This window comes from Hibiscus syriacus, unplaced genomic scaffold, assembly GCF_006381635.1.
Source record: "Hibiscus syriacus cultivar Baekdansim isolate YM2019G1 unplaced genomic scaffold, ASM638163v2 tig00113725_pilon, whole genome shotgun sequence".
In the NCBI taxonomy this organism is placed as follows: Eukaryota; Viridiplantae; Streptophyta; class Magnoliopsida; order Malvales; family Malvaceae; genus Hibiscus; species Hibiscus syriacus.
The window spans coordinates 19,742,770-19,769,209 of NW_024063471.1; the positions used below are offsets into that span (position 1 = coordinate 19,742,770).

The 26,440-nt window shown below is 34.5% G+C and overlaps 1 protein-coding gene across 1 annotated transcript; it reads right to left on the reverse strand.

Moving 5' to 3' along the window:
• Positions 1-24,906: 24,906 nt before the first annotated feature.
• LOC120187546 (transcription factor MYB73-like) lies at positions 24,907-25,719 on the reverse strand. The gene has a single exon (XM_039191248.1). The coding sequence runs from the start codon at positions 25,655-25,657 to the stop codon at positions 24,956-24,958; it is 702 nt and encodes a 233-aa protein (XP_039047179.1). The 5' UTR covers positions 25,658-25,719; the 3' UTR covers positions 24,907-24,955.
• Positions 25,720-26,440: the final 721 nt, after the last annotated feature.

Sequence of the window (26,440 nt, forward strand, 5' to 3'; positions counted from 1 at the left end):
CATGATGTCTACCATAGCTAGAGAGTGAGTATCACAAGGATACTCACTAATGTTGTAATTATGATGCATTTTATTGTTTTCAGTTATTAAAGCATGTTTGAATGTACCCCTGTTAGTATATTTTAGTTGTTAGTGTGGCATTGGGCTAGTTAGCTTAGCATTTGGAATTTTTTTACTTAAACAGATTAGGTGAAGATCAGTAAATGAGCCTTTTGACTAGAAGAAATCCATAACAAACAACAGAGCAGAGTACATCTCAAATTTCTAGAGGGCATGTATATTCAAAGCTTTATTTTGTAATTTGAGTCATAAATTATTTTAAATATTTAGTCTGTATACTTTGATTTATTTTGTAATTGTGGGAGTTCCTAACTGTAAATTATTTTATATGGATTTTATTTTCTATTTTATTGCAAGTGTTTACACATGAAGCTTTAAATTTCAAGTGAGGATGATAAAGGAAATTTGTTGGTTATTCACTCCGGTGGTTCCATGTGGCACTCTCATTGGTCGACTATATGTTGTACTAGTGTAAGTGTTACATTTAGTGGTATCAGAGCATCAAATTTGATGTTTCTAGGGCCAACGAGTTAGAATCAATAATAATTTATGAATTTGCGTGCATCTAGGGATGTCAATAGTACTTCTAATTCAGAAAAGGTTTAAAATGACCCTTATTATTATTTCAATTTCAAATAGTAGATATGGATGTGAGCATAGGTCACAGTCAGGAGGGTAGACATGATAGTGGGGTGTCTCTTGCATACGAGTTAGGTGATAAGGTTGTCCTGGTACAGATGTTGAAGATCCTAGGGATGCGGGGGTTGAGGAGGCAACTTTTTTAGGGATTTGACAGAGACCCTTAGGCGTATAGTCAGAGCTCTACCTAGAGTGACTACTACCCCACTTACCCAGCCAGTTCAGTTAGCCCTACATGCCACTGCATCGCATGAGACCTCAGTTGAAAGACTCCAAAGGTACTGGACTATAGATTTATTTGGTTCGGGGGACGATGATCTAGTAATTACGGATCAGTAGCTTATAGAGACTCTTCGGACTCTTCATCACCTACACCTCACTCTTAAGGGTATGCTGGAATGTGCCATCTCCCTGTTAAAATGTGACACCATTTTACAACCCAAGTAACCCACATGAGATCACTTTCTAGAAAAATTCCGTCATAAATATATCAGTGAGGCTCATATGGATGCTTTGAGGGACCAATTCATTCAGTTGACATAGGGAGATCATTCGGTATTTGAGTATGAGGTTGAGTTCCTTCGCCTGAGCCGATATGCACCTGAGTTGGTATCGACAGAGTATCACCACTTCTAAAAATTTAGAGAGGGCTTTCGGTTAGATATTATAACCCAATTAGTTGCCAATCCACTGACGACATTTATTGAGTTAGTCTAATAGGAAAAACCTATCAAGAAGGTATTGGAAAGGAGAAAAAAAGAGGCAGAGGCTACCTCGGGCCATAATAGAGGAGGGGTAGGACCGTTTGGATATTCCCAGCAGCCCAAGATGGAAAGAAATTCTCAGGGGACATGGAGAGCCTCATCAGTCTAGTCTACCATATATGCTCAGAATGCAAGAAAAGGTGGAGGCAGATCTAGGCAACAGAGGATGTCGTTAGCTACTGCATCAACATCTCCGGAGGTTTTTCAGGGCGACAATCTCATCCCACTTGTCCTACCTATGAAAAAAAGGCATAAGGGAGAGTACGGACAGGTGTCTAGGGGCTATTACCATTGCAGATTCCTTGACCATTTCATGAAAGATTGCCTAAAGAGTCAATAGGTGACCCCACCCACTACTCATAAATCAGCTCCATCAGTTCAGAGAGGTAGATGACCCTAGAGATGTAGGAGTTCTGTATCTAGACATACTGGTAAAAGAGCAGCTAGATCAAGAGTTACTGCCGAGCCCAGAGTTAAAGCTTGCCAGTATGGAGTCAGAGCTAGAGGGGACTGTGATGCAGCTGGTGTGATCTTAGGTATTTACCAAGTTTTCCCTTCCATTCATTGCTTTAATTAACCATGTCCACCCACTTCTATATCTGCTATGATTTAGTTTAAGAAAGACACATCCCAACTGAGAACCTGAGTATAGGATTTCAAGTATCCATCTCTTTAGGATTAGATGTTCTAGTAGAGAATGTTTATCGTAGATGCTCGGTTAAAATTCAGGGTGAAATATTTTCAGCCGATCTTTTAGAGCTAACATTCACAAAATTTGATCTGATTACGGGTATGAATTGGTTATCGGAGCACGATATGAGCTTGAGGTGTAAACTTTGATTGCTTAAACTCTAAAAAAAGATGAAACTCGAATTGTAATATTCGATGAGAAATATAAGGGTGCAAGGGCTGTGTCAGCTCTTAAGGCTCAAAGGATGGTAGATCAGGGTTGTAAGGCCTTCTTGGCTCATATAATTGACACTCAAGTTGGGTTTCCAAGAATTGAGGATATCCAAAATGTTAGAGACTTTCCAGATGTTTTTTTGGGGGAATTACCGGGTTTGCCGCTGGACAAAGAGTTAGAGTTTGGAATCGAAGTAAAGCTTGGTTCTACTCCGGTGTCCATTGCTTTTTATCGTAGGGCACCGACATAGTTAAAGGAATTGAATTCATAACTTCAAGAGTTTCTTGAGAAGGGTTTTATCCGGTCAAGTATTTCTTCTTGGGGAGCACCAGTTATTTTTGTTAAAAAGAAAGATGGGTCGATGAGGCTATGCATTGACTATCGTAAGTTGATTAAACTAACCATTAAGAACCGATATCTTCTTCCCATAATCAATGACCTTTTAAACCAATTTAAAGGGGCTTGTGTTTTCTCCAAGATAGATTTGAGATATGGGTATTATCAACTAAAGATTAAAGAAGATGATATCCCAAAGACGATGTTTACGACAAGATATAATCATTATAAGTTCCCTGTGATGCCGTTTGGACTCATAAATGCCCTGCGACATTCATGGATCCTATTAATCGAGTGTTCTACCCGTACTTGGATCAGTTCATGGTGGTCTTCATTGATGACATCTTGGTATACTCGAGGTCAAAGAATAAGGATGATCAATATCTTCGTATACTTATTCAGGCTCTTAGAGATCGCCAGCTTTTCGTTAAATTTGGGAAATACGAGTTTTAGTTATCCGAGATTTCATTTTTGGTGCATGTAGTAGCAACAGATAGTATTTGAGTCAATCATTAGAAGATTCATGCGATACTCGATTGGGAGTCGTCCAAAAGTGTAACTAAAGTGCTATGTTTCTTGGAACTTGCAGGCTACTATCGTAGGTTTGTGAAAGGTTTTTCAATGATAGCGGCTTCGATAACTAAATTACTTTATAAGGGAATATCGTTCGTATGGGGAGAAAAAAAGAAAAGTAGTTTCGAGCAGTTGAAAACTCTCTTGACCCAAGCCCCTATTCTAACTCAACCAAAGTCGGGAAAAGATTTTATAGTTTACAGCGACGTTTTACTAAACGACCTCGGATGTGTGTTAATGCAAAAGGGAATGGTGTTCGTCTATGCATCTCGTAAGTTTAAGCCTCACAATGGAATTATCCTATTCACTATCTAGAACTTGCGCCAATAGTATTCGTGCTCAAGAATTTGAGACACTACATATATAGGGAGAAATGTCATATTTTTACCGATCAAAAAAGCTTGAAGTATTTGCTCACCTATAAAGAATTAAATTTGAGGTAGCAAAGATGGGTTGAGTTAAAGGACTATGATTGTATCATCGATTATCACTTGGGAAAAGCTAATGTGGTAGTGGATGCCCTGAGCCGAAAGTCGATATCAGAGTTGAGAGCACTTTTAGCGTGTTTGAGCATTTCTAGTGATGGTGGATTATTAGTCAAGCTCCGAGTAGAACCTAAGATAGTAAGCGAGATCAAGAGATTGTAAGGTTCATTTAATAGTATATGAATTTGTGTGGAACAAGTTCTTCGAGGTAAGATCTCAGGGTTCAAGTTACGTGGAGGAGATTTATTGTATTTTAGGGGATGTCTTTGTGTCCTGAAGGTTGATTAGTTGCGTGAAAAGATCCTTCACGAAGCCCATTGCAGTCCACTTTCAATTCATCTAGGAAGTAATAAGATGTATAGGGAACTTCAACCATTGAATTATTGGACGGGGATGAAGAGATATATTTATGAGTTTGTAGCAAAATGTCTGGTGTGTCAGCAAGTTGAGGCGAAACATCAGGTTCCCTCAGGTTTGTTCGTGATTGATTTACCGGTAATGAGATGTAAGCATGGCGTGATATGGGTAATAGTAGATTAGTTGACCAATTTTATCCATTTATTGACGGTTAGAATGTATCCAGGAGATAGTAAGATTACATGGAGTTTTGAACTCAATTATTCGGATAGAGACCCCATATTTAATTCTCTATTTTAAAAAGCCATACATGAATCTTTTAGAACCAAGCTCCATTTCAACACATCATTTCACCCTCAGACAGACGGTCAGTTAGAGCGGGTTATTCAAGTTCTTGAGGACATGCATAGATGCGTGGTTATGGACTTTAAGGGTAGTTAGAAGGATCAACTGTCTTTGATGGAGTTTGCATATAATAATAGTTACCAGTCGAGTATTTAGATGGCTCCATACAAAGCTCTATATGGGCAAAAATGTAAAACTCCCCTCTGTTGGACTGAACTTAGAGAAGGAAAAATAGTGGGACCAGATCTAATCCATGAAACCGAAAAAAGTCAAAATAATTTAGAGTAGACTAAAGGAGGCATCCGATAGAAAAAAATTGTATGCATATTTGAAGCGCAAGGAAATCGAGTTTGCCATGGACGAAAAAGTATTCCTTAAGGTCTGTCCATAGAAGATAGTACTTTGGTTTGGGCGAAAAGAAAAATTGACTCTACATTTTATCGGTCCTTATGAGGTGATTGAGAGAGTTAGACCAATAGCCTATCCTTTAGACCTTCCTCTAGAACTGGAACGCATCCATAATGTATTCCATGTATCCATGTTACAAAGGTATCGTTCAGACCCGTCACATGTCTTACCCTCGAAGCAGGTTGAGTTGAGCCCCGACATGACCTATGAAGAGGAGCCGATAAGAATCCTAGCCAGGGAGGTGAAGGAATTAAGGAACAAGAAGATTCCTCTTGTAAAGGTGCTTTAGAGAAATCATGGAGTTAAGGAAGCCACTTGGGAAACCGAATAAAACATGCAACTCCGATATCCGCATATTTTCTACCTAGGTAAAATTTTGAAGACGAAATTTCTTATTAGGAGGGGAGAGTTGTAACGCCTAGAAACCTGGGTTAGTAGTTTAGGTTAATGCGAGACCCATTTTAGAGTCTAAAAGATTTATTAAAATAGTTTAGACAAGTTTAGTGGAAATTTGCTGAGTTGGGTCCATAAAAATTAGGAAAATTGATGTTTTTCTTGTTGGCTTGAAAGTGTAGGGATCCAAGGGGAATTTTACCCATTTTTAAGTGAAGCTGAAATCTTTCCCCCATTTTATATCAGATTCACGTGAACTAAACCCAAAATTATCTTACCAAATACTCTTCTCCTTCTTCCTTCTAGCATTTTCCATTTCCCTTTCTTTCAAGAGCTGAGATTCAAGCAAACCAATCTTAGTTAGCTTGAGCCAATGAAATATTATGAATCACCATTCTTCAAGCTTTAATTTAAGCCCCATTTTGCAAGTTTTCCTCTATGATTTCCAAAATGGATTTTTGGGAGGTTTAATAAATCCAATGATTCTGGGTCATTTTTGTTAGATTTAGGTTATTGAAAGTATTCTAATCCTTATTTTCATTACATAGATTATTTAGAAACTTCTTTTTCTTATCTTAATTAGTGAAAGAAGTGGGTGAAGCCTCCAAGACAAATGAGGATGAAAAAGCTTCCATTGAATGAGTTGGAATTATTGCTTTAGCTTAGAAAATCAAGGTATCCACACGTATAACTTCTTTAAACTCTTAATGGGTCATGTTAATATATTAAATAGCATTAAGGTAAGAAATAAGCTTTTTGAGCATATCAATGGTAGATTTTATGTTTTAGAATTTTAAGCATGATATAAGCCTTATTTATGCCCTTTTTATGACACTTAAGATTTTAAGCATGTTTGGGGACCTCACAAGGGTCTTTGGGAGTGAAATGTAGCTTTTTTTGTTTGTTTTCAAGTCTTCTACAAGTCAAGTATCGATACTATTGGGCTAGTATCGATACTTGTTCTTCACTTTTGGGTAAAACGTGTTTTCGAAACTTCTAGAAAGTATCGAAACTAGGCATAACAAAATTTTTAAGTATTGATACTTATATTTGCAGGAGTATCGATACTCTTGGGTTAGTATTGATATTTTCAGTCTGTTTTGGACAAAAAGGATCGTTTTTAAGAGAATTAGACCTGAGGTACCCCAATACTTCAGTATATTGTCAAATAATACTACAAGTGAGAATATTTACGATATTTAATTCAAACATATAAACCAAATAATTAGGGTGACATAAAACTAGTCTTGGTTGATGCTCGGGAAATAATTTGGACACCCGTGTTTCTCTAGTTTAGGGTGTCGAAATTATAGATGCAATTCGGATATCCATAGATAGGGCGCTAGGCCCTTAAAATTGACTAGCTAGGGCGCAAGGTCTGGCACTCGCAAGGGGTGGGCTAGTTGGGGGTGTGGTGTCTAATGCAGTGATTTTGGGGGCCATATCCCCTGTAGACTAGAGGGGTGTATGAACTCCGAGTTGTAGAAATCCCTCAGCTGCACCATGATGTCTAACATAGCGTAGAGAGTGAGTATCACAAGGATACTCACTAATATTGTAATTATGATACATTGTATTGTTTTTAGTTATTAAAGCATGTTGAGAATGTACCCCTCTTAGTATATTTTAGTTGTTACTGTAGCACTGAGATAGTTAGGTCATCGTTTGGAATTTGTTTCCTTACACAGATTAGGTAAAGATCAGTAGAGGAGCCTTTTGGCTAGAAGAAATCCAGACCAAAAAATAGTGCAGAGTACGTCTTAAATTTCTAGAGGACATGTATATTCAACGCTCTATTTTGTAAATTTGAGTCGTAAATTGTTTTAAATACTTGGTATGTATACTTTGATTTATTTTACAATTGTGGGAACTCCGACTGTAAATTATTTTACATGGGTTTATTTTCAATTTTATTGCAAGTGTTTACACATGAAGCTTTAAATTTCAAGTGAGTACGATAAATGTAATTTGTTGGGTAGCCACTCCAGTGGTTTCGTGTGGCACTCTCATTGGTCGATCGTGTATCATAATAATGTAGGGTGTTACACCCATGGTTAGTATTTTGCCATGATGATTTTTTAGGGGTTCAGTTGTGCTATGCTGCCAATTCGAGTTATTGGCCTTCTTGCCTCCTTGATTCCCCCAAGAAAAGCATAATACTAAAGCCATCCAGGGTTGTAAGTGTCTGAGTAGGGGTTGTTCTTTCTCCCATTGAAGTTCCCCACATAGTTGGTAGACTCGTGGTTGTAAGGATATTCGCTCACATTATGATTGACATGGCATAAAATACATGCATAACTTGCCACCTTGACTTCCTTCACTTTGCTAGGACATTGAAGATTCTTTAACATATTAGTAATGGTTGACAATTGAGCTAAGATAGAGTCCTCGACATCAAGTTCAAGTGAATCTTCCTCCTCATTCCTAGTCTCAAAGAAGAGAATTGATAGTCATTGTTTGATATCCTATCAAGGATATCAAATGCTTATTTAGGTGACTTGTCTAGCAAAGTATCATTTGTCACAGCATCTAGCATCAGTCTTGCTGAAGCATTTATACCATGGTAGAACATAACAACTTGTGTTCAATCGTGGAATCCATGGTTGGTGCACTTGTGTAGGAGTCCCTTGTATCTATCCCTACACTCAAATATATACTCGTCATCATCTTGAAAAAAAAGGCATTCCTAAGATGGATGTTCATATTGGGTGGATTATGTCGTAGCAAAAAAGTTTTGCACAAGTCTACCCATGATTTTATCAAGCCGAAAGGTATTATATTAGGCCATGCCCTAACATGGTCTTTCAATGAGTATGAAAACAAATTTAATTTCAGCACATCTTTATGCACACCTTACTATCGAAATGAATCATACACCTCTAAAAATGCTCGAACATGTTGCCCTGATTCCTCATGAGGTGCACCACAAAACTACCTAATCAAGTCCAACATGTCAAACATGACCGGTTTGAGCTCGAAGTGGGCTACCTGAATTTTAGGAGCCACATACCAAGTTATAGGTCATCCAAGGTGGGAGATAAATGATGTCTAATAGTTTGTGGTCGAGCTATAACCTCATCATTACAAATTTATGCAACATTTAGAACTTCAGGACCTTCCACTTCATTTCGAAATTCATATATAGTTATTCGATCTCTTTGAACTTGTCTTCTTTGATGGAACAGTTGTTTGATTTCAATTTCAAAATGAGATAATGGTTCCTTGGGTCTTCTACAGGTTATGCAACAACTTAACACCTGAAAAGGGTAGATAGAAGTAACAAATAAATCCATACTAAAAAATAAAGAATTAAAATAATGCTATGACAAAACTTTTTAAAAAACCAATTGCCAATCCCAGGCTACGACACCAAAAACTTGGTCACGTGTAAATATGTGTGGTATGGCACGCAAATTTGAGAAAGTATACACAATCGATGCAAGTAATACAGTAATGAGTCAGTATCGTCTCCACAGGGATTGGGGGAATTCTTTAAAGGTTGCTACAGCTAGGAATAGATGTCACTAACTAATCCTAATAGTATAAATCTAATGATATAAACAATGAGAAATGGGATATGGAAGATGGTATGAATAGATGGAAAACGTTTGCTGAGGTAATAAATGTTTGAAGTGAAGTGAGCAAATAATTTTTTTCGTAGCAAGAAAAATATGCAAGAGTAAACAAATAAAAATTGCTAAGGAAAAAATTAATTGCAAGAATAAGTAAATTAAAGTTGCTAAGGCAAAAGTCAATGTTTGAGTTATGAATATAGATTAGAAGCCTTACACAATCAGACTTCTAAAGGAGCACTTGGGTTGGATTGTCTACAGCGAGAAATTATTCTAAGCCTAGGATGAACTAAGTATGATGTGCCTATGCTGCCCAACAGGATTTACTAAAGTGTTCCTAAGTTATCTCTAGTAAGGAACCTGGTACAACTATTGCCATGACAATACCTCTTAGCATAAACAATGACCCTAGCCTATTGATTAAGTATTATCCCTCTTAGTCGCTTGAAACCCTCTCCTTATCTCTAAGGCAGATTAGAACATCATCATCCCAGATCAGTTCCCTTCTTCACGTATATCTAACCTAACTCTCTCGATATTAGGTATCAACTCCTAGAAAAATGGCTATCTCTCAACAACTCTTACAAACACTAGGAATATTATGCCAAGGCACTAGGCAATCTCTCAAAAGCTCTTACAGTGCTAAAACATAAGATTAAAATAATTAAAAAAAATAGCAATAAACATAATATACTTATCGTCCATTAAACATAAAATAATGTATCATCCAAACAAATCCAAAACCAAATAGATCAGTTCATGGTGTGCCTAAATTCATCCTAAATCATCATTAAGTACAATCCCATTAAAAATATAAGAAATGAAGAACAATGAGAAGAAAACCCCAAAAAACATAGCTTTATTGTAATATTAGACCATCACTAAGACTGCTCCAGTGCGCTAGCCTCTCTCGAGGGCCTAGTTGCTACTCCGGTGAAGCTCGGCTATAAAGGACACCAAGATATGAAGAAAATGAAGAAGATGGAGAAGAAGGATGCTACTGCCTCTCCCAAAGCTCAAAAGGTGAATAAAAAAATAGGGATTTTCAAATGTTTGGCATCATTTTCTATTTATAGTGGGGAATTTATAGGGTTTTATGCCCTTAAAATTCCCTCATTAACCATTGTAATCAAGCCCAAAATGTGATTTTAAGGCAGTTTGCGGTAGTCCCAAAATATCAACAGGGGCATGGAATTCACGTGAGGTTCCTTGGACAACTGACCGTGTGACATCATCTACTTTGTCTTGTACTGCATCCAGACGCACAAGAAAAACTTATCGCTGCAAAAAGTTCCTCACGGTCATCAACATCAGTTCCTTTGGCCCTCGCTTTAAAATTGTCATGGCAAATAATTCTCTCATCAATCATTTTCCATCTCCTGCATGATCACAACCAACATACAACCCTTCTCATCAGCAACATCAGTTTTATCAAGAAAAACTTGTCGCGGCAAAATTTTTCTAGCACATGCAATGAATGTCCTAAATGCAACTATATGCAACTAAAATACTATGGCAATGGCTTTTAGACAATCAATAACTTAAGTAAAAAAAACCAAAATGTAGTCTTTTTACAGAGTTATCATGAAGATGTAATAACTTTTAAAGGAATTATCGATTGTCACTCCTAGTTCCAGAGAACTGAAGAATATAATCTGAATATATAAAGATCAAGACTCAATTCTCATAATTAATAATGAATATTGCAAAAACCTTTGGCTAAGTGGAAGTTTAGCTAAGCATGGATTGGATCATGCTTAGCATTGTGAAAAGAAAATAATGAAAGAAAATAAACAAAGAAAAGTGGAGATGAAAGAAAAGCATAATTTTAATAATGAACCAAGAAAAAATAAATTTCAATATATTTTTCAATTGTTGAACATAACGCCTATTTATAACCTGTGAGTTCTAAGTAAATAAAATAACTAATTCCAAAATAAAAGATAATCATATAATTAAACTAAAAATTATGCCGAGAGTTATAAATAAATAACTAATTTCTAAATAAATAAAAATAATAATAAAATAATCAAACTAAAATCCAAAATGTACAAGATTTATCACAAAAGAAAAAAATAAATATTTAAGTCTTGTAGTCTTGATTGAATTCTGCTTCACATTTTGGATAACCTTGTCCTAACTAAATTCCAAATTAAATATTCAAAATAATGTTGCTATCTTCAGGAATAAGCTAACTGGATCGTCGAAATAGGCTGGTTTTTGGGTTAATTAATCCAATTAGGCTTATGTTCAAAATAAAGATAAATCGGTAATATTCAAGCGATAAATGAGAAGTAAACAATAATAGAAATATGCAATATTAAACTCTCGTCAAATCCTCCTCACTTATTCAATGCTTGTCCTCAAAGCGTACTTCAATTCAACATACTAAATTCTCCATATACCTTCCATCATTTCGTTTTACATCTCAGAATACCAATAAAGTCAAGTCCACATCAAATATTTGAACCAAAATAACAATTAAGTTGAAGAGCATCAATAGGATAAATTTATAGCAAAATCAGAACATCCCATTAATCTATTAATTTCAAATGCGATAAGAGTTAACACTCTCACATGGATTCACCAAATACTCTCAATCAACTTTAAAAGTTAGAGTATAACAAAATGTTACCATATGCTTGCAAATGAATCAAATCTCCACCACTGTATATGAATATGATGCTAAAATCAAAAGGCCTTTCAAGGGTTGTAACGGTGTTTAGGTAAGGATATGGTAAAAGGTAAAAATATAGTCTTAATAGTCAAGACAAGAGATGCTCACAAGATCAAATCCATAAAATAATATTAAATAAATCTCAATCAATCAAAAGAATTTTAACATCCAAAGAACAAACTTCAACCTCTTTTTTTCACATTTTCTCATTTTTTTCGGTTCTTTTTCAACGTTTTCTTTCAATTTTTCAAGCACTTTTTTTTTTGGTTTTTTCCGAACATCCTTTTTTTAGAACAACTTATTCTCTTGTCTCGATAAAGGTGAAAAAGATGGATAAAATAAAATACTTTGGGTATAAAGTGTCGTAAAATAAAGAAAAGGAAAAATGACTCAAAGTGGCTAATTAAGGGAAAATGACTCAAAGTAGTTAATTAAGGGAAAATAAATGGATAGACATTTTTTTGAAGGAATGAAAAATGGGTAAACCCTAAGTGCTCTTGTCATTTTAAGCATCAAATCCAAACTATATTTAGCATATATTAAAGACAAGAAAAATGAAAAAAAATGGAAGGAATTACTCGATAGGCTCAAATCTTACAAACAAAAGTATATTTAGCATTAAGTCAATGTGCATTTTCAATGAACGAACTCATGAAATGCCATCGTAGTATTTCAAAAACACTAATCACATTATCCACTTTCATATATTTTAATCTAAACAAAAATATGTTCAAAACTTTCATGGAATTATAAGATATTGAACGAAACTTAAGATATTGAACAGAAAATTCAGCATACTTAAACTAAAGCATACCAAAATTCAAACATATGAACATACAAGCGAAAATTTGATCTGATTCCACTTTAAGTATTTTCTCAATATGAATAAAAAATAAATAAAGATTAAACACAAAGTGAAAGAGGTAGAATACTCATGTCTAATGACGGACTCGCCCTCAACGAGAATTGTTCGTACTTTATTTGTGTGGGGCAGTGAGCAAGTAAGAAATCAACGAGTGGGGTTGCTGGAGGCGTGACCAAGTGTGCCTATGAGCGTTGGTGGTGTGCGGCCTAAGTTTGGGGAATTACATAGAATAAAAGAAAATATGGTCGGGGTTTTGGTAATAAAAAAACCTTAATGTCATATTTATCTTTGTAATATATTAAATTTATCATTTTCGTCTTTATAATATTATCGCATCAATTTAATATTCATAGTTATTTAATTACATCATTCTATATTTTTTTTTATTTAAACTTCTAAATTATAAACTTTAAATTAATATTTAGAGATAATAAGATTCTAGATTAATATTTAAGGATTATAATATAAGGTTTTAAATTAAGGATAAGATTATAAAATAATGCAATTGAACAATTTTAAGAATATAATTAATACAAAAAGATAATAGATATGAAAATGAAAAATTAGGTTTATAGGAGTAAAAGATACTATTTTGCCTAAAAAATAAAGGGGGACGGGGTTAGGGAAGTAGATACACGTGGGGAAACTTGGTTTCAATGAAATCAAATTTCATGGCACGTGGTGTTTTAATGATATAGTTTGGATGACAGGGTTTTGCTATGGTGCACATAAGGGGTAAAGGGTTTTGCTAAAGTGAGCATATGGACTTAAAATAATGAGACGATGAGTTTAAGAACATGAGGGGCTTTAGTTTTAATTTCCCGCAATGATTTTTTTCGGAAACAAAATTACTCTTCTATTAATTATTTAAAAAAAAATCTAATACTTCCAGTCGAATCAACATAACAATCGTAATTCTGAGCTTGATCAGATAAATATCTAGTGCACCTAAAAATATAAAAAAATAATTATAAAATAAAATAAAATAAAATAATAAAAGTAATAATAAAATTAAAGAGGAATAATAAAAATGAGTTGTCTCCTATTAGAGTATTTTTATTTAACGTCGTTAGTTCGACGACCTGATTTAAACTATAAGTTCTTCTAGAATGATTTCTTTGACCACACAAGTTTGGTGGTTCTCATAAAAATGCTTCAACCGATGATCATGAACCTTGAAATAAGTTTCCGAATCATCTTGAATTTCAACTTTTTCCCAATACAAAAATATTTATAAAAAATTCGTCGATCTTGAAATTCTTTTGTCTAATCCTGGTAGATCCATGCTCTATCATAAGTGTTCATTCATATTTTTCAAGCTCTTGAATATGAATTTTTCAAGTTTCACCGACTGCATCAATCTCCATGTTGCATTCTTTAATTGCCTAATAATCTTTGTGTTCTAATACAACCAACAAATGCATGGTTTATCGAAGACTAAGTGGTATGAGGACATGCCAATGGGAACTTTATAAGCAGTGCGATATGCCCAATTAGACACATAATCAACAGCGAGAATAATGCAACAATTCCCAAAAGATGAAACAAAAATTCCAGTATAATCAATTCCTCATACATAAAAAAAATTCACAAACATGAATTGGATTATAAGGCATTTCATTTATTCGGCTTAAATTACCTACACGTTGACACTTTTTACAAAATTTAAAAAAAAACATAAGTTTCATGAAAAATAGTCAACCAGAAGAATATGCATTCCAATACCTTGTGTGCAGTTTGCTTTGGACCATAATGGCATCCACAAGATTAAGAATGAAAAAAGTTAAGTATAAAATTTACCTCACTTTCTGCTAAACATCATCGAATTACCTGTTCAAAATAGTGTTTCCATAGGTATGGATCATCCCATATGTAGAATCGAGATTCATGTTTAATTTGACTTACCTCGGAATGTGATAGATCTGAATGTAGTACTTCTGTGGCTAAGTAATTTACCATATTTGCATACCATGGGAGTACACCCTATGCCAAATACAAGTGTTCTTCAGGGAAATCCTCTTTTATCAGCGCATCACCTACTATGATGGGTAATAGGCTAAGGTGATCGATAAATAAATTCTTACATCATTTCTTGTCTTTAATTTCCATATTAAACTCCTAAAGGATTAAAATCCATAGAATTAAGTATGATTTGACCTCCTTTTTACCCAACAAATATTTTAAAGTTGCATGATAAAAAAACAATAATTTTAATCTCCAGAAGATTCTTCAGAAGATAAGAAAGACATTTTTCTAAAGCAAAAACAATAGCAAAAAGCTATTTTTTCATTGTAGAATAGTTTCATTGAGTCGCATCCAAAGTTTTGGATGCATAGGCGATGATGTGTGGTTCTTTTTTTATCTTTTGTCCCAACACAGCTCTTATGCTCCCATTGCTCGCGTCACACAAGATTTTGAAAGGGTAATCTCAGTTAGGTGGTTGAACTATGGGAGTTGAAATCAACCTTTCCTTAAGAAAATCAAAGGCCTTTTTTGCATTCTGGATCTTAGTCAAATATCTTGTCCTTTTGTAATAAATTAAAAAGTGATTGTGCTAGTTTAGAAAAGTCCTTGATAAAACTCCAGCAGAAACCTGCATGACCAAGAAATGAATGAATCTCCTTCACAGTCGTGGGGTATGGAAGTGAATGAATAATGTCAGTTTTAGCTTTATCAACTACAATCCCATCAGAAGAAACTACATGGCCTAAAATTAATCCTTTATCAACCATAAAATGACATTTTTCAAAATTTAAAACAAGATTGAACTCAAGGCATCGCTTCAAGATTTTCGTCAAATTTGACAACCACTCACCAAAAAAATTATTGTAAACTGTGAAATCATCTGTAAAAATTTGATATTTTTTTTTTGATATAATAAAAAAATATACTTACCATGCACCTTTAGAAAGTGACAAGTGCATTACAAAGACCGAATAACATCCATAGATAAACAAAAGTATCGACCGGACAAGTAAAGGTGGTATTTTCTTAATAGTAAATGTGGTATTTTCTTAATCTTCTGGTGCCATAAGGATTTGAAAGAAACCTGAAAACCATCAAGAAAACAATAGAGATATTTTCCGACTAAACTTTCAATCATTTGATCAATAAATGAAAGTGGAAAATGATCTTTTCTAGTTAAAAGGTTCAACTTTCTATAATCGATACAAACTCTCCACCCATTCTGAACACATGTGGGGAATAATTCGCCTTTTGTATTCTCAACTATTGTAACTTTGACTTTCTTAGGGATCACATGGACTGGACTTACCCAATTACTATCAGAAATAAGATAAACCATATCATCATCGATAAGCTTTTGGATCTCTTTTTTAACCACCTGTATAATGGGAGAGTTTAGGCGCCTCTAACCTTCACAAGTAGGTTTAGCATTTTCTTTGACTTCGATTTTATGCATGCAAGTCGAAGGATTGAGTCCTTTGATGTCAATGATTATCCATTCAATCGCTTCTTTATGCTCTTTTAGGACTTGAAGCAAATCATCCTTTTCCTCTATGTAAAGATTGTTTGAGATGATAACCGACTAAGTTACTTCTTCTCCAAAAAAAACATACTTTAAGTGATCCTCTAATTATTCCAGCTCACTTTTTAGTGCCCACAAAATTAAAGCTAACATTTTAGTTTTAAGGAGTCAGGCGAAAATCATAGTAAATTTGAAAAATATATTCCAACTCCTTTATTTCGTCATCTTCATCTTCTAATTCCCTGTACATATCATCAGATAAGTTAGTCTCCATAAATTCATCGACAAAAGACTCATAAATATCAACAAAACTAATGTTTACCATAGAATCTTGATACTTCATTGCCTTGTAGACATCAAATTTTTCTACTTCACCATCAAATTTCATAGTAAGAATTATGTTTCTAACGTCGATTTCAGTCTGAGCCATGCTTAGGAAAGGTTTTCCGAGTAGAATTTCGGAAGAGTTATTGCAACAATCATCTTCCATGCCAATGACATAAATGTACACCAAGAAGATCAAATTATTTACCTTAATGAAAAAATTCTTAAGGACTCATTTAGGGTAAACAACAGATCTATCGGTGAGCTGGATTGTTACACCTATATTTTTCAAAAGCTTAGTACTAAGTAAGTTATAAATGGAAAGAGGCATAATATTTATTGAAGCACCCAAATCATACATAACTCGTTTTATACCTGCCTTGTCTATTTTATAAGGAACAAAAAACATATCTTGATCCTTGTACTTAGGTGGAATTTTACCTTGTATGATGATAGAAACATTTTAACCAAAGTTTACCTTTTCATTCCCGATAAGTTTTTTTTTATTTGTACAAAGATCCTTCAAAAATCCGGCATATCGTGGAAACTTTTTAATAACATCAAGGAGGGGTATAATAATATCGACCTTATGAAAAACATCAAGTATCTCATTCTCCCCAGCTTGTTTGTCGCATTTCACTAATCTTTCCAGAAAGGGAGGTGTGACGACATAGGGTGATAGAGTGGATGGTTTTGTAGGCTGTTGAGGCTCTTTCTTCTTATTTTGGGATTATACGCCTACTTCCTCTAGAGTGTCAGTCCCGATGATAGTACCACTTCCAAGGGTCATGGTACTGGTGTTTTTCTTCGAATTAGGCTTAGTTTGTGACGGTAACTTCCCTTGAGACTTTAATCATTCCCAGTCTGAGCTAGTTGACTCATCTACTTATATAGCTCTTATAAGTGAGTCTCAGTTTGGTTTTGAAACTTCTTCTAGGATATCTTTTTTTTTTGAAGAATTCTTCTAAGATATCTTTAAATGTTCTACAATCGACTCCAATGATAATTTTTACGATTGATATTACTAAGGATGTGGTCTCGGTTGATAAGGTTTATTCAGTCTTAGACACGATCCATATTTGAAATTCATATGATCTCTCCACCCCGAATTATAGGTGTTAACGTGAGGATTGTATGGTCTCTAGGGAGGTCTTGGAAAATTTCTCACTTCATCCACATGAGTCGTAGTATCTTCTTGAAGCATCGGATAATAGTCTGTGGGATGATCCAACATCATGTAGATCCCACATAGCCTTGCTGGTCCTATTTGACCTGAAATAAGATACTGAACCATATTAGTTAACTTGTCAATTTTATCATCTAGAGAATGAGTACTTATCTTGTGAACCTGTCGTGAGGGTTCATTGAATGGGCGAAACAATTGAAAGTTGGTGGCCATAGTAGAAATCATATTTCTAGTCACGGCGGGAGTTATGCTGAAGAGAGCTCCTCCACTTGTTGCGTTAGTCATCTTCTTCACCATAGGAATTAAGCCTTCATAGAAGTACTAGAGAAACATTTGTTTAGTTCATCCATGTTGCGAGCAGCTAGCGTAGAGCTTCTTGAACCGTTCCCAATAGTTATAGAGTAACTAGTTATCTTTCTACCGAATTCCTAAGATGACTCCTTAATTTGCTTGCTTTCGTCGTATGAAAGAATCTGTCAAGAAAAAATTGAGTTATATTAGTCTCCGTAATTACAAAATTTAGCAGTAAATAAAATAACCAATCCTTAACCAAATCGGCTAAGAAAAACAAGAAAGCACGAAGTTTAATCTAAACTTATATCTTCATTGTTGTTTCATGCTAAAGCAAATCATGTGAAATTCAGTGAGATACTTATGTGGATTTTCACTCGGCAATCCGTGGAAGGTAGGGAAAGATGTATTAACCCCATCTTGAATTTGAATAGAGTTTTATCTTGAGGGAAAGCAATGTATAACGGTTGTTATACCACGAGAGTTGTGGTTATTTCTCATATTGTTTGATCAACCATCGAAACTAGTTCTTCGTATGCAAAGTTTGCTTCGCTATCGGGAGTGGCGTCTAGAATTTGATCCGATTTTTGTTGGCATTGTTCATGTTGACTCTTTTGTCGAAGTGTTTGTCTGTGTATTCTCTGAGCCAGTGCTTCGATCTCTGGTTCGTAATCTACTAGTTCTCCTGGGTTTTTCTTGGTCATAAATCAAAACAAATTATACTAGTAAATTTGTCAAAGTCTCCAGCAACTACACCAATTTGACAAGCGCCGAATTTGCCAAATAAAAATAATTCATAATTCTCAAATAAATAAATAAAGTAGTAGAGAAGTAGGGTCGATCCAAAAGGACTAAAAAAGTTTGATAATGTTGTTTCTCGGATTTAATCAACTATAAAAAATAAAGAGGGGGTTTTAAAATTAATGAAAGTAAATAAATAATAAAAAATAAATATTGAATAAAAAATAATGAGAAAATAAATAAAATAAATAAAGTAAAAGAATTCGATAGAGATGATATAGCCTTAGGTTTTACTTAGCCTCAATTTCGATCGATCATCGAAATAAAATTTTCCTTTCGTGATATAAGCCAGTTACATTTAATAAGACCCAACCCCTACAACTAACTCTTCTCCCCGATTAACTAAAATTTCCAAGTCTATCCCTGAAATCTGGTTCTTGTTGGTCTATCCACGTGTATCACCGTTAAATCCAAAATAGCTTTAAGTTCTAGAAAAGTCCGACTCAAGTTATAACGTCTCACCGAGAATCAAACTCGATCTTGATTCCTCTTAACGGGTCGTCACAAAGCTTGTTCACAAGAAGCCAAATTATGACCAACCGATTGGTGTAATAATTTTTAAGGGATTGGTCGATTGCCACTCTCAGTTTCTAAAGAATCGAAGAATACAATCTCAAGGTATGAAGATCAAGACTCAATTCTCATGATTAGAATTGAGTTTCGCAAAAACATTTGGCTAAGTGGAAATTTAGCTAAGCATGATTGGATCATGCTTAGCATTGTGAGAATAAAATAATGAAAGAAAATAAATAAAGAAATGTGAAGATGAAAGAAAAGTAGAACTTCAATCATGAACAAAGAAAAAACAAATTTCAATATGTTTTTCAACCGTTGAACCTAATGGGTATTTATAACCTGAGAGTTCTAAGTAAATAAAATAACTAATTCCTAAATAAAATATGATGATACAATTAAACTAAGAATTTCTACCGAGAGTTCTAAATAAATAACTAATTCCTAAATAAATAAAAAATAATAATATAACATTCAAACTAAAATCCTAAATTTTGAAGGTTTTATCACAAATGATAAAAATAAATATTTAAGTCTTGTAGTCCTGATTGAATTTTGCTTCATCTTTTGAATAATCTTGTCCGAGGTAAATTTCAAATTAAATATCCAAAATAATTATGTTCTTTTTATGGAAGATGTTAATTGGACCCGTCGAAATCGACTAGTTTTTAAGTTAATTAATCCAATAGGGGTTCTTGTTCAAAATAAATTCAAAATAAAGATAAATCAGTAATGTTCAAATGATAAATGAGAGGTAAACAATAATAAAAATATGCAATATTAAACTTTCATTAACAGTGTTGAATGTTGTGAAAGTTGAATGGAGGATATACAGTTTTCTCTTCTATTTAGAATAATCTCCTTATGAAAATAAGATGTATTTCTATCGCCAGAATCAATCCAATCCATACGAGATTTATGTTTTCAGAGAAGTTCCTTTTGATCGAGGATCTGCTCAAGATCAGACTAAAGTTGAGCTTCCAAATGGATGAGGAAATGGTTGTGATGGCGATCGAAACTCATTTATATGTCACGGAGTCTTTCCATTATAGCATTCTTGCGATGGACAATAGAGCCAAAAATAGTATGATTTTATATTTCAACCGTTTCACTAAACTTTTTAACCGAATCAATAAGAGAAAGAGTATCATCCCAGTTTTCATGGACAAATTGAAGAAAATTCTCATGAAGGAACCACCCTGAAAAATAATGAATCTACCTCTTTTTGTGACGTTTTGAAGATTGACCAATGAAGATAAGGAGGGATCGATGGTCAGATTTCATCTGAAAAAGATGAGAGATTCAAGTATCAGGAAAAGATTCAATCCAATGGTAATTACTTAAGGCTCGATCAAGACGAACTGCACAGTGTCCTTGATACCAAGTGAAGACTAGACCCTGATAACGGAGATCATGAAGGTTAGAATAAAAAATGGGTTTAGCAAAATGTTGATCAGTTTTGGCAATGACCTTGCACCCTTTCTTTTCATCAGGATACTGTTAGAGTATGCTTAAAGACCAATCATATAATGATTGTAATAATACTTTTATTTACTGATTTTATTGAATAAAGGCATTGCCACTATTATTTTCAGTTCTATATATGTGTTTAACATAAACTGGAAGATAATAAAGTCCATATAATGACATAATTGTTATTATTAAAACATCCCTAGTCAAGTATTATTATGGGCATGAACAATAATAATACGCTTAAGACTAACATGTTATTGATTGATGACAACGAGTTGTCATTGACATAGAGATGTCAGAATTGATACATGATTATATTGTTAGAGAACAATGTATTGGATTGACCCACCATGAGCATATGTCTTGGATTATTATGTGACAGTCATAACATTGCTCATGGTGATGACTATATGTATGATTCTCATACTTGAGATCAATATTATCCCAACATATATTGTTGTATGTTTTGATGCAGCTAAACAAGCTCCGTAACTGGTTGCTCTATAATGACTGTTATTGAATATATCTCAATATATGTAGTGGGTGTGTATGATTAATATAGGATTTGTCCTTCCAACATAATAGGAAATATATCACAGACCACTTGATTGAGTAAGACTAGAAACGCATGGCCATGCTCGAATAAGTTGATATGAGATATCATAAACTATTCGTTAATTAAAGTCTACTCTAGATATCAAGAAACAATAGATGGGCTATACAAGTGTGACTATTCCAAGACTTGTGCCTATTCTAGATATAAAGGGCATAAGGATGTAATACATAAAAGAGTTAATCATCAAGATAATATGTCGAATCATATTTTCTTGTAACTTAGGTGACAATGATATATTGCTAGATGTCACTCATTGTATGTAATATTAGAATTGTTCTAATAATTACTGCAAACGTTACAAGAACCTATAGGGTCACACCCTAGGATTGAAACGAGCAAAGATGTACAATTTGTTGTACGTTACTAAAATATATCTAGAGTTAATTAAATATATATTTTAATAATCCCGAATATTTAATTTCAATTAATTAAATATAGATTTAATTAATTTGAAATAGTAAAATCCCTAATATGATTAGGGTAACTTGGATATAAAAGAATTATTAAATTCTAATTAATTAAATATAGATTTAATTAATTTGAAATAATAAAAACCCTAATATAATTAAGGTAACTTGGCTATAAAAGGGTGTGTTAGGTCTAGTAGCCGTTTTGTGAGAACACACACAAAACCTTCAGCCATTTTTCTCTCAAAACGGTTTTGGGGAAAACAAAATTGCTCTCAATCGGGTGAACTGAGTAGAGGCCGAGATGTGATTTCGTGGAGGCTTACAATTCGAACCGATCTGCACCACCAGTATTCACTGTTGTCCTTTCTGTTTTTCAAGGAACCCGCTGTAAGTATTCGCATCACTTCCTCCCGATTTCAGTTTTTCGTACTTGGATCACTGGTAAGACCGTCGAGTTTTTGTTTCCGCTGCGTCATGGGGTGCGCCGATGGTCCCAACAGATACAGGGTTGCGTTGAAATCACCGAAAGCTATCCACGGCTCCGAAATGTTACTAGCGAGATCCCTTAAATAATTCAACAAAGAGGCCCTTTTGGCAACTTAAGGTAGATCAAAGTGATAAGGCAACAATGATTATCTATATTCTAAATTCTACAATGAATAAACTGGAAATGGCTAAATAAGACATCCACGTAAATGTTATCGAACCAGTCGAGCTAGATTCCCCCAATAAAATCATTGGCTTCAGCTCTGAAAGAATTTTGGATTTTAAGAGCTGCTATAGCTTTATCGACATTATTCAAGTTAATACAAGTCTCAATGAAACTCAGAACATCAAGTTTATTATCCTGCAAAAATTGGTGAGCAACACGGTTGAAGTTGCGATGGCTGCAACCTTAAAGATTTCACTTAAAAATCTTGAGATTCATAGAGAACAAGAAGACCACAAACAGTGGATTATTTAACCATGGCTTCTTGGCCACTATCAGATTTTTTCCATGTGTAGGCGATAGCTGGAATTTGTGAATGAATGCTATCATAAAGTTGAATGACTTGATGTTTTATCGATCAAGAAGAGCCAAGGAATCAACTTTGGGCGCAAGAGGGGTGCGAGAGCTCTAAGCGAAGGTGGTCTCAGATTTACGTCCTGACAAAGTACGTGACCCTGCATTGGAGCAAGACTAATTACATGTTGACTTTTAAAATTTTTATTGAGCATAATACATGTCTTTTAATAACCCGTGTGCAAGGAAGGTTTCTTGGGAATAGAAGACACTTTCTCTTTTAGTCTTGGTTTTGGTTTGATGAGCATTAATGAGACCGATATTGACTTACGCAGGATTCAAATGTGAAATTTGCTCTTGGATAACATCATTAGAATCCTTAAAAGGTAATTACAAATTAGTGATAACCAACTGATTTGAGGGGCCGTTTCAAAGACAATATTATTTTTTGAGACAATAGACATAGCAATTTTTTTTTTTTTTTTGAGGAACTTAGCAATCTTATTTGCGTGATTAGCGGATAAATTAGCACATGATGATTGTTTTTTCCGTCTCACTAACATTCAGAGGCCGAAAGGATCAGAAGACGTTGCATTTTTCAGCAAAGGAGTTTCTAGTTCTCTGTTCTCTCGTTCCATGGGTTCTGGGGCATTTTGTGCTTGTAGCTTCGGACAAATATATTTAAGGTGACCATAAATTCCACAATGGAAGCAAACCGCTGGGAGAAATTCTTACTCAATAAGCTGGAGGCGATCATTGATGATAAGCTTTGAGATTAATAGTTTTAGAAGGTAGATGTTAACTGTCATACGAGCAAATCGGTCTCGATAGCCATTATCCGTTTGGAAGTCCATTTTGATGACAGATCGAATTTGAGTACCGATAGCTTCAATAAAACTACCTTTATAAAGGGTGACTGGAAGTCCGTTTGGAAGTCAAAGGACTAAGGTTCAACTGGGATATAGTGAGCAAAGATAGTCCAAGAACCTTTGGTTAAAACTTTAAAATAATCTCCACGATCACAGAACTTAACCAGGAAAAATCATCTCTTTGTCTATCAACTTGAGAGGATGCGTCGGTTTCAATATGTTGTGCATTTGATTTTGGAGTGTGTTGTAACCAACACGTCGTGTTAGGGCTTTGACAATAAGGGTGAGTTTCATGCTTTTGATGGCTAGGGACTGAACTCTATTAGAGAAGTCTATGGTAAGAATGTCTTTCGACAGAGCAATGATAATATCATTATCAAGAAGATCAATATCATCGTTATCTAAATCAAAACTTTTCCCAGAATGGGCAGATTCATTGGAGCCAGTAATGATGTCCTTATATGCTTTTTCTTATCTATTTTATTCTAATATTTATATTTTCATTTTATCTACTTTAACTATTTTTATTAGTCATTAGAGTTTACAACGTATTAAAATAATTAAATTTACAAAACAGATTCTAAGTTAAATTCTTAAATTGATTGTTTATACTATCAAATGCCAACAGAGAGCATTAATCACTTCTATCTTTTGTATTCAGCACTCATTTTTTTAACTTAAACAAGATAGATTCAAAGAACTGGAGTCTGTTAAGAAAAATTACTTTTAGAGTTATAAATGAATCGAGTCGAGTTTGAGTATTATTTAACTGGATTCGAATGGAAAAGTTTAAAATTAAGCTTAAATCAATTGGAAAACTCATACTCTTAAAATTGTCAATCTCAACTTAAATTCGATATAAAAAATTAAAGCTCGACTTGATTTGAAAGCTTACAAACTAAAAATTTTGAAGCTCAATTCAAACTTACTATTAATCGAATAAAACCATTTAGTTTGAATGTTAATTAAACATTAATTGAATAAATTTAAATAACTCTAATATGTCAGGTCTTATTTTCTGCCCCTCCTTGGATTCGACTCTATGATCGTAGCAAACGAGATTGTGATAAATGGGCCAAAATTAACTAAGCCCAAACTAGCAATGCCGAAGAGGTGTGCTTCAAGCTTAATATTAATAAAAAACCTGAAACCCTCTTGAACTAAGTGGCGGCGCTGTCTCTGTAGAAGAACATCAAAGTGGATATTAAGAAGCCATTTCAGCATGAGAGCTAAGGTGAAAGCTTCAATTTTTGAGCTATTACTTTCTTTTTGGATTGATTGAATTGCTGATTTGGGTTATTCGTTTGTGGGAAATTTGCAGTGGAAGAAGAAGCGTATGAGGAGGTTGAAGAGGAAGAGAAGAAAGATGAGGCAAAGATCTAAGTAGTTTCATTCCTATTTGCAACTAGTAAAGTGGATACATTTTCTGGATGGCTACTTTTTGTTCAACCATTTTCATATTGCGAGTTTTCATTCTTTTATTAAATATTTTCGCTTTTTCATGTCAACATTTTGATGTGTTGTGCAATAACAAACTAAAAAAATAGACAAAGGAAAAACAAATTAAAAGAGAGGGATTGTTCGTTTTGTAACATTCACTTTCATTACTTTCGATCAGCTACTATTCTATCAATGTATCTCCTAACCTCCTCTTTAATCATACGTTGAATGATGTTCAACAAGCAAGTTGTTTCTTCCATAGTTGCCGCTCTCTTTTTCTCTTCTCCGCCTTCACCGCCTTCCTCACTTTTCGCCACCACCACAACCTCCTTTCGCTCCTCCTCCTCCGCCGCCACGCTCTCTCCTGGTGGAGACAGCGTCAGCAACGTCTTCGGCCCCAACAACCCTACCTCATGCTCGCGCATCATCAATCCTAAACACTGCTTTTTATTCCCCGACTCAGACAAGGACGCGTCCAAGCTTGGCCGTTTCACGCCGGAGATCGACTCCCGTGAACCGGACGACAACTCGGTTTTTTGTTTCCGATTCAAAGTCGAGTTCCAATGATTTTTTATCGCGTTATCGGTACGTCCCGGCAACAGCCTAGCAATTGTAGCCCATTTATTCCCATGAACAGCATGCGCTTGAATAATAACAGCATCCTCTGCAGCTGTAAAAGGACGGTGTTGCACGGCGGGACTGAGCTGATTGCACCACCTTAGCCGGCAAGACTTGCCGGATCTTCCAGGGATTGCGGAGCTTATCATAGACCAGTTCCTGGGACCATGTTGTTCCACTAGCTTGATCAGGTTAGCATCTTCTTGTGGGCTCCATGAACCTTTGACACGATCACGGTCATTGATCATCTTCAACAATGAACGAAAAAAAAAAACTCAAAATCCAAAATGAAAGCGTGATATTTTGAGAAGAGAAACAGGGTTTTAATATTAAACGGTGGTTGTTGGTTGAGTGAGCCGCTCCGTTGAAATAACGACTTTGGGGCTTTGTTTATGGGCGTTAGTTTCAGTTTCTCTCTTGATATTTAATTTAATAATAAATAAACTGTTTTTTAATTAATAAATCAGTTCAGTTGAGTTTGTTGTTTTCATGGATAGAGTTGGTTTGGAAGTGGAAAGGAAGTTATAACTGCCTCTTTTTCAAAAAACAGAAATAAATGAATAACTTACTTTTCAAATTATTTAAGAAAAGAGATACATGATAATGATTTTAAGAAATAAAGATATACAATCAGCTTAGATTAATGAAAGAAACAAGGATATGAAGTTATTTCACAAAAGACCGAAGGATTATTAATCCAAAAGGGACAAGTAACGGAAAGACGTATGAATAAACAATCTCAATGGCTAAGGAGATAGTTGTTATCTCTAAAACTTTCGAGTTTAAACACTTTGTATATACTAGTGTTTGAATATTTATCAAATGATTATGAATCTTTCAGGTAAATATTATCTTATAATCATCATATACTAATAAAAACATATGATTTTAGACAGCTGGATTTAGTCAATTTTAAATCCTTAAAATTTGTAGACTGTCAGATGAGTTGAGTGGGAATCTCTTTAATGTTAAAACCCATTCTTCATTTTTTTTCCCTTGAAGTTAACCGAAACAAGGAGGGAAAGAGGTGA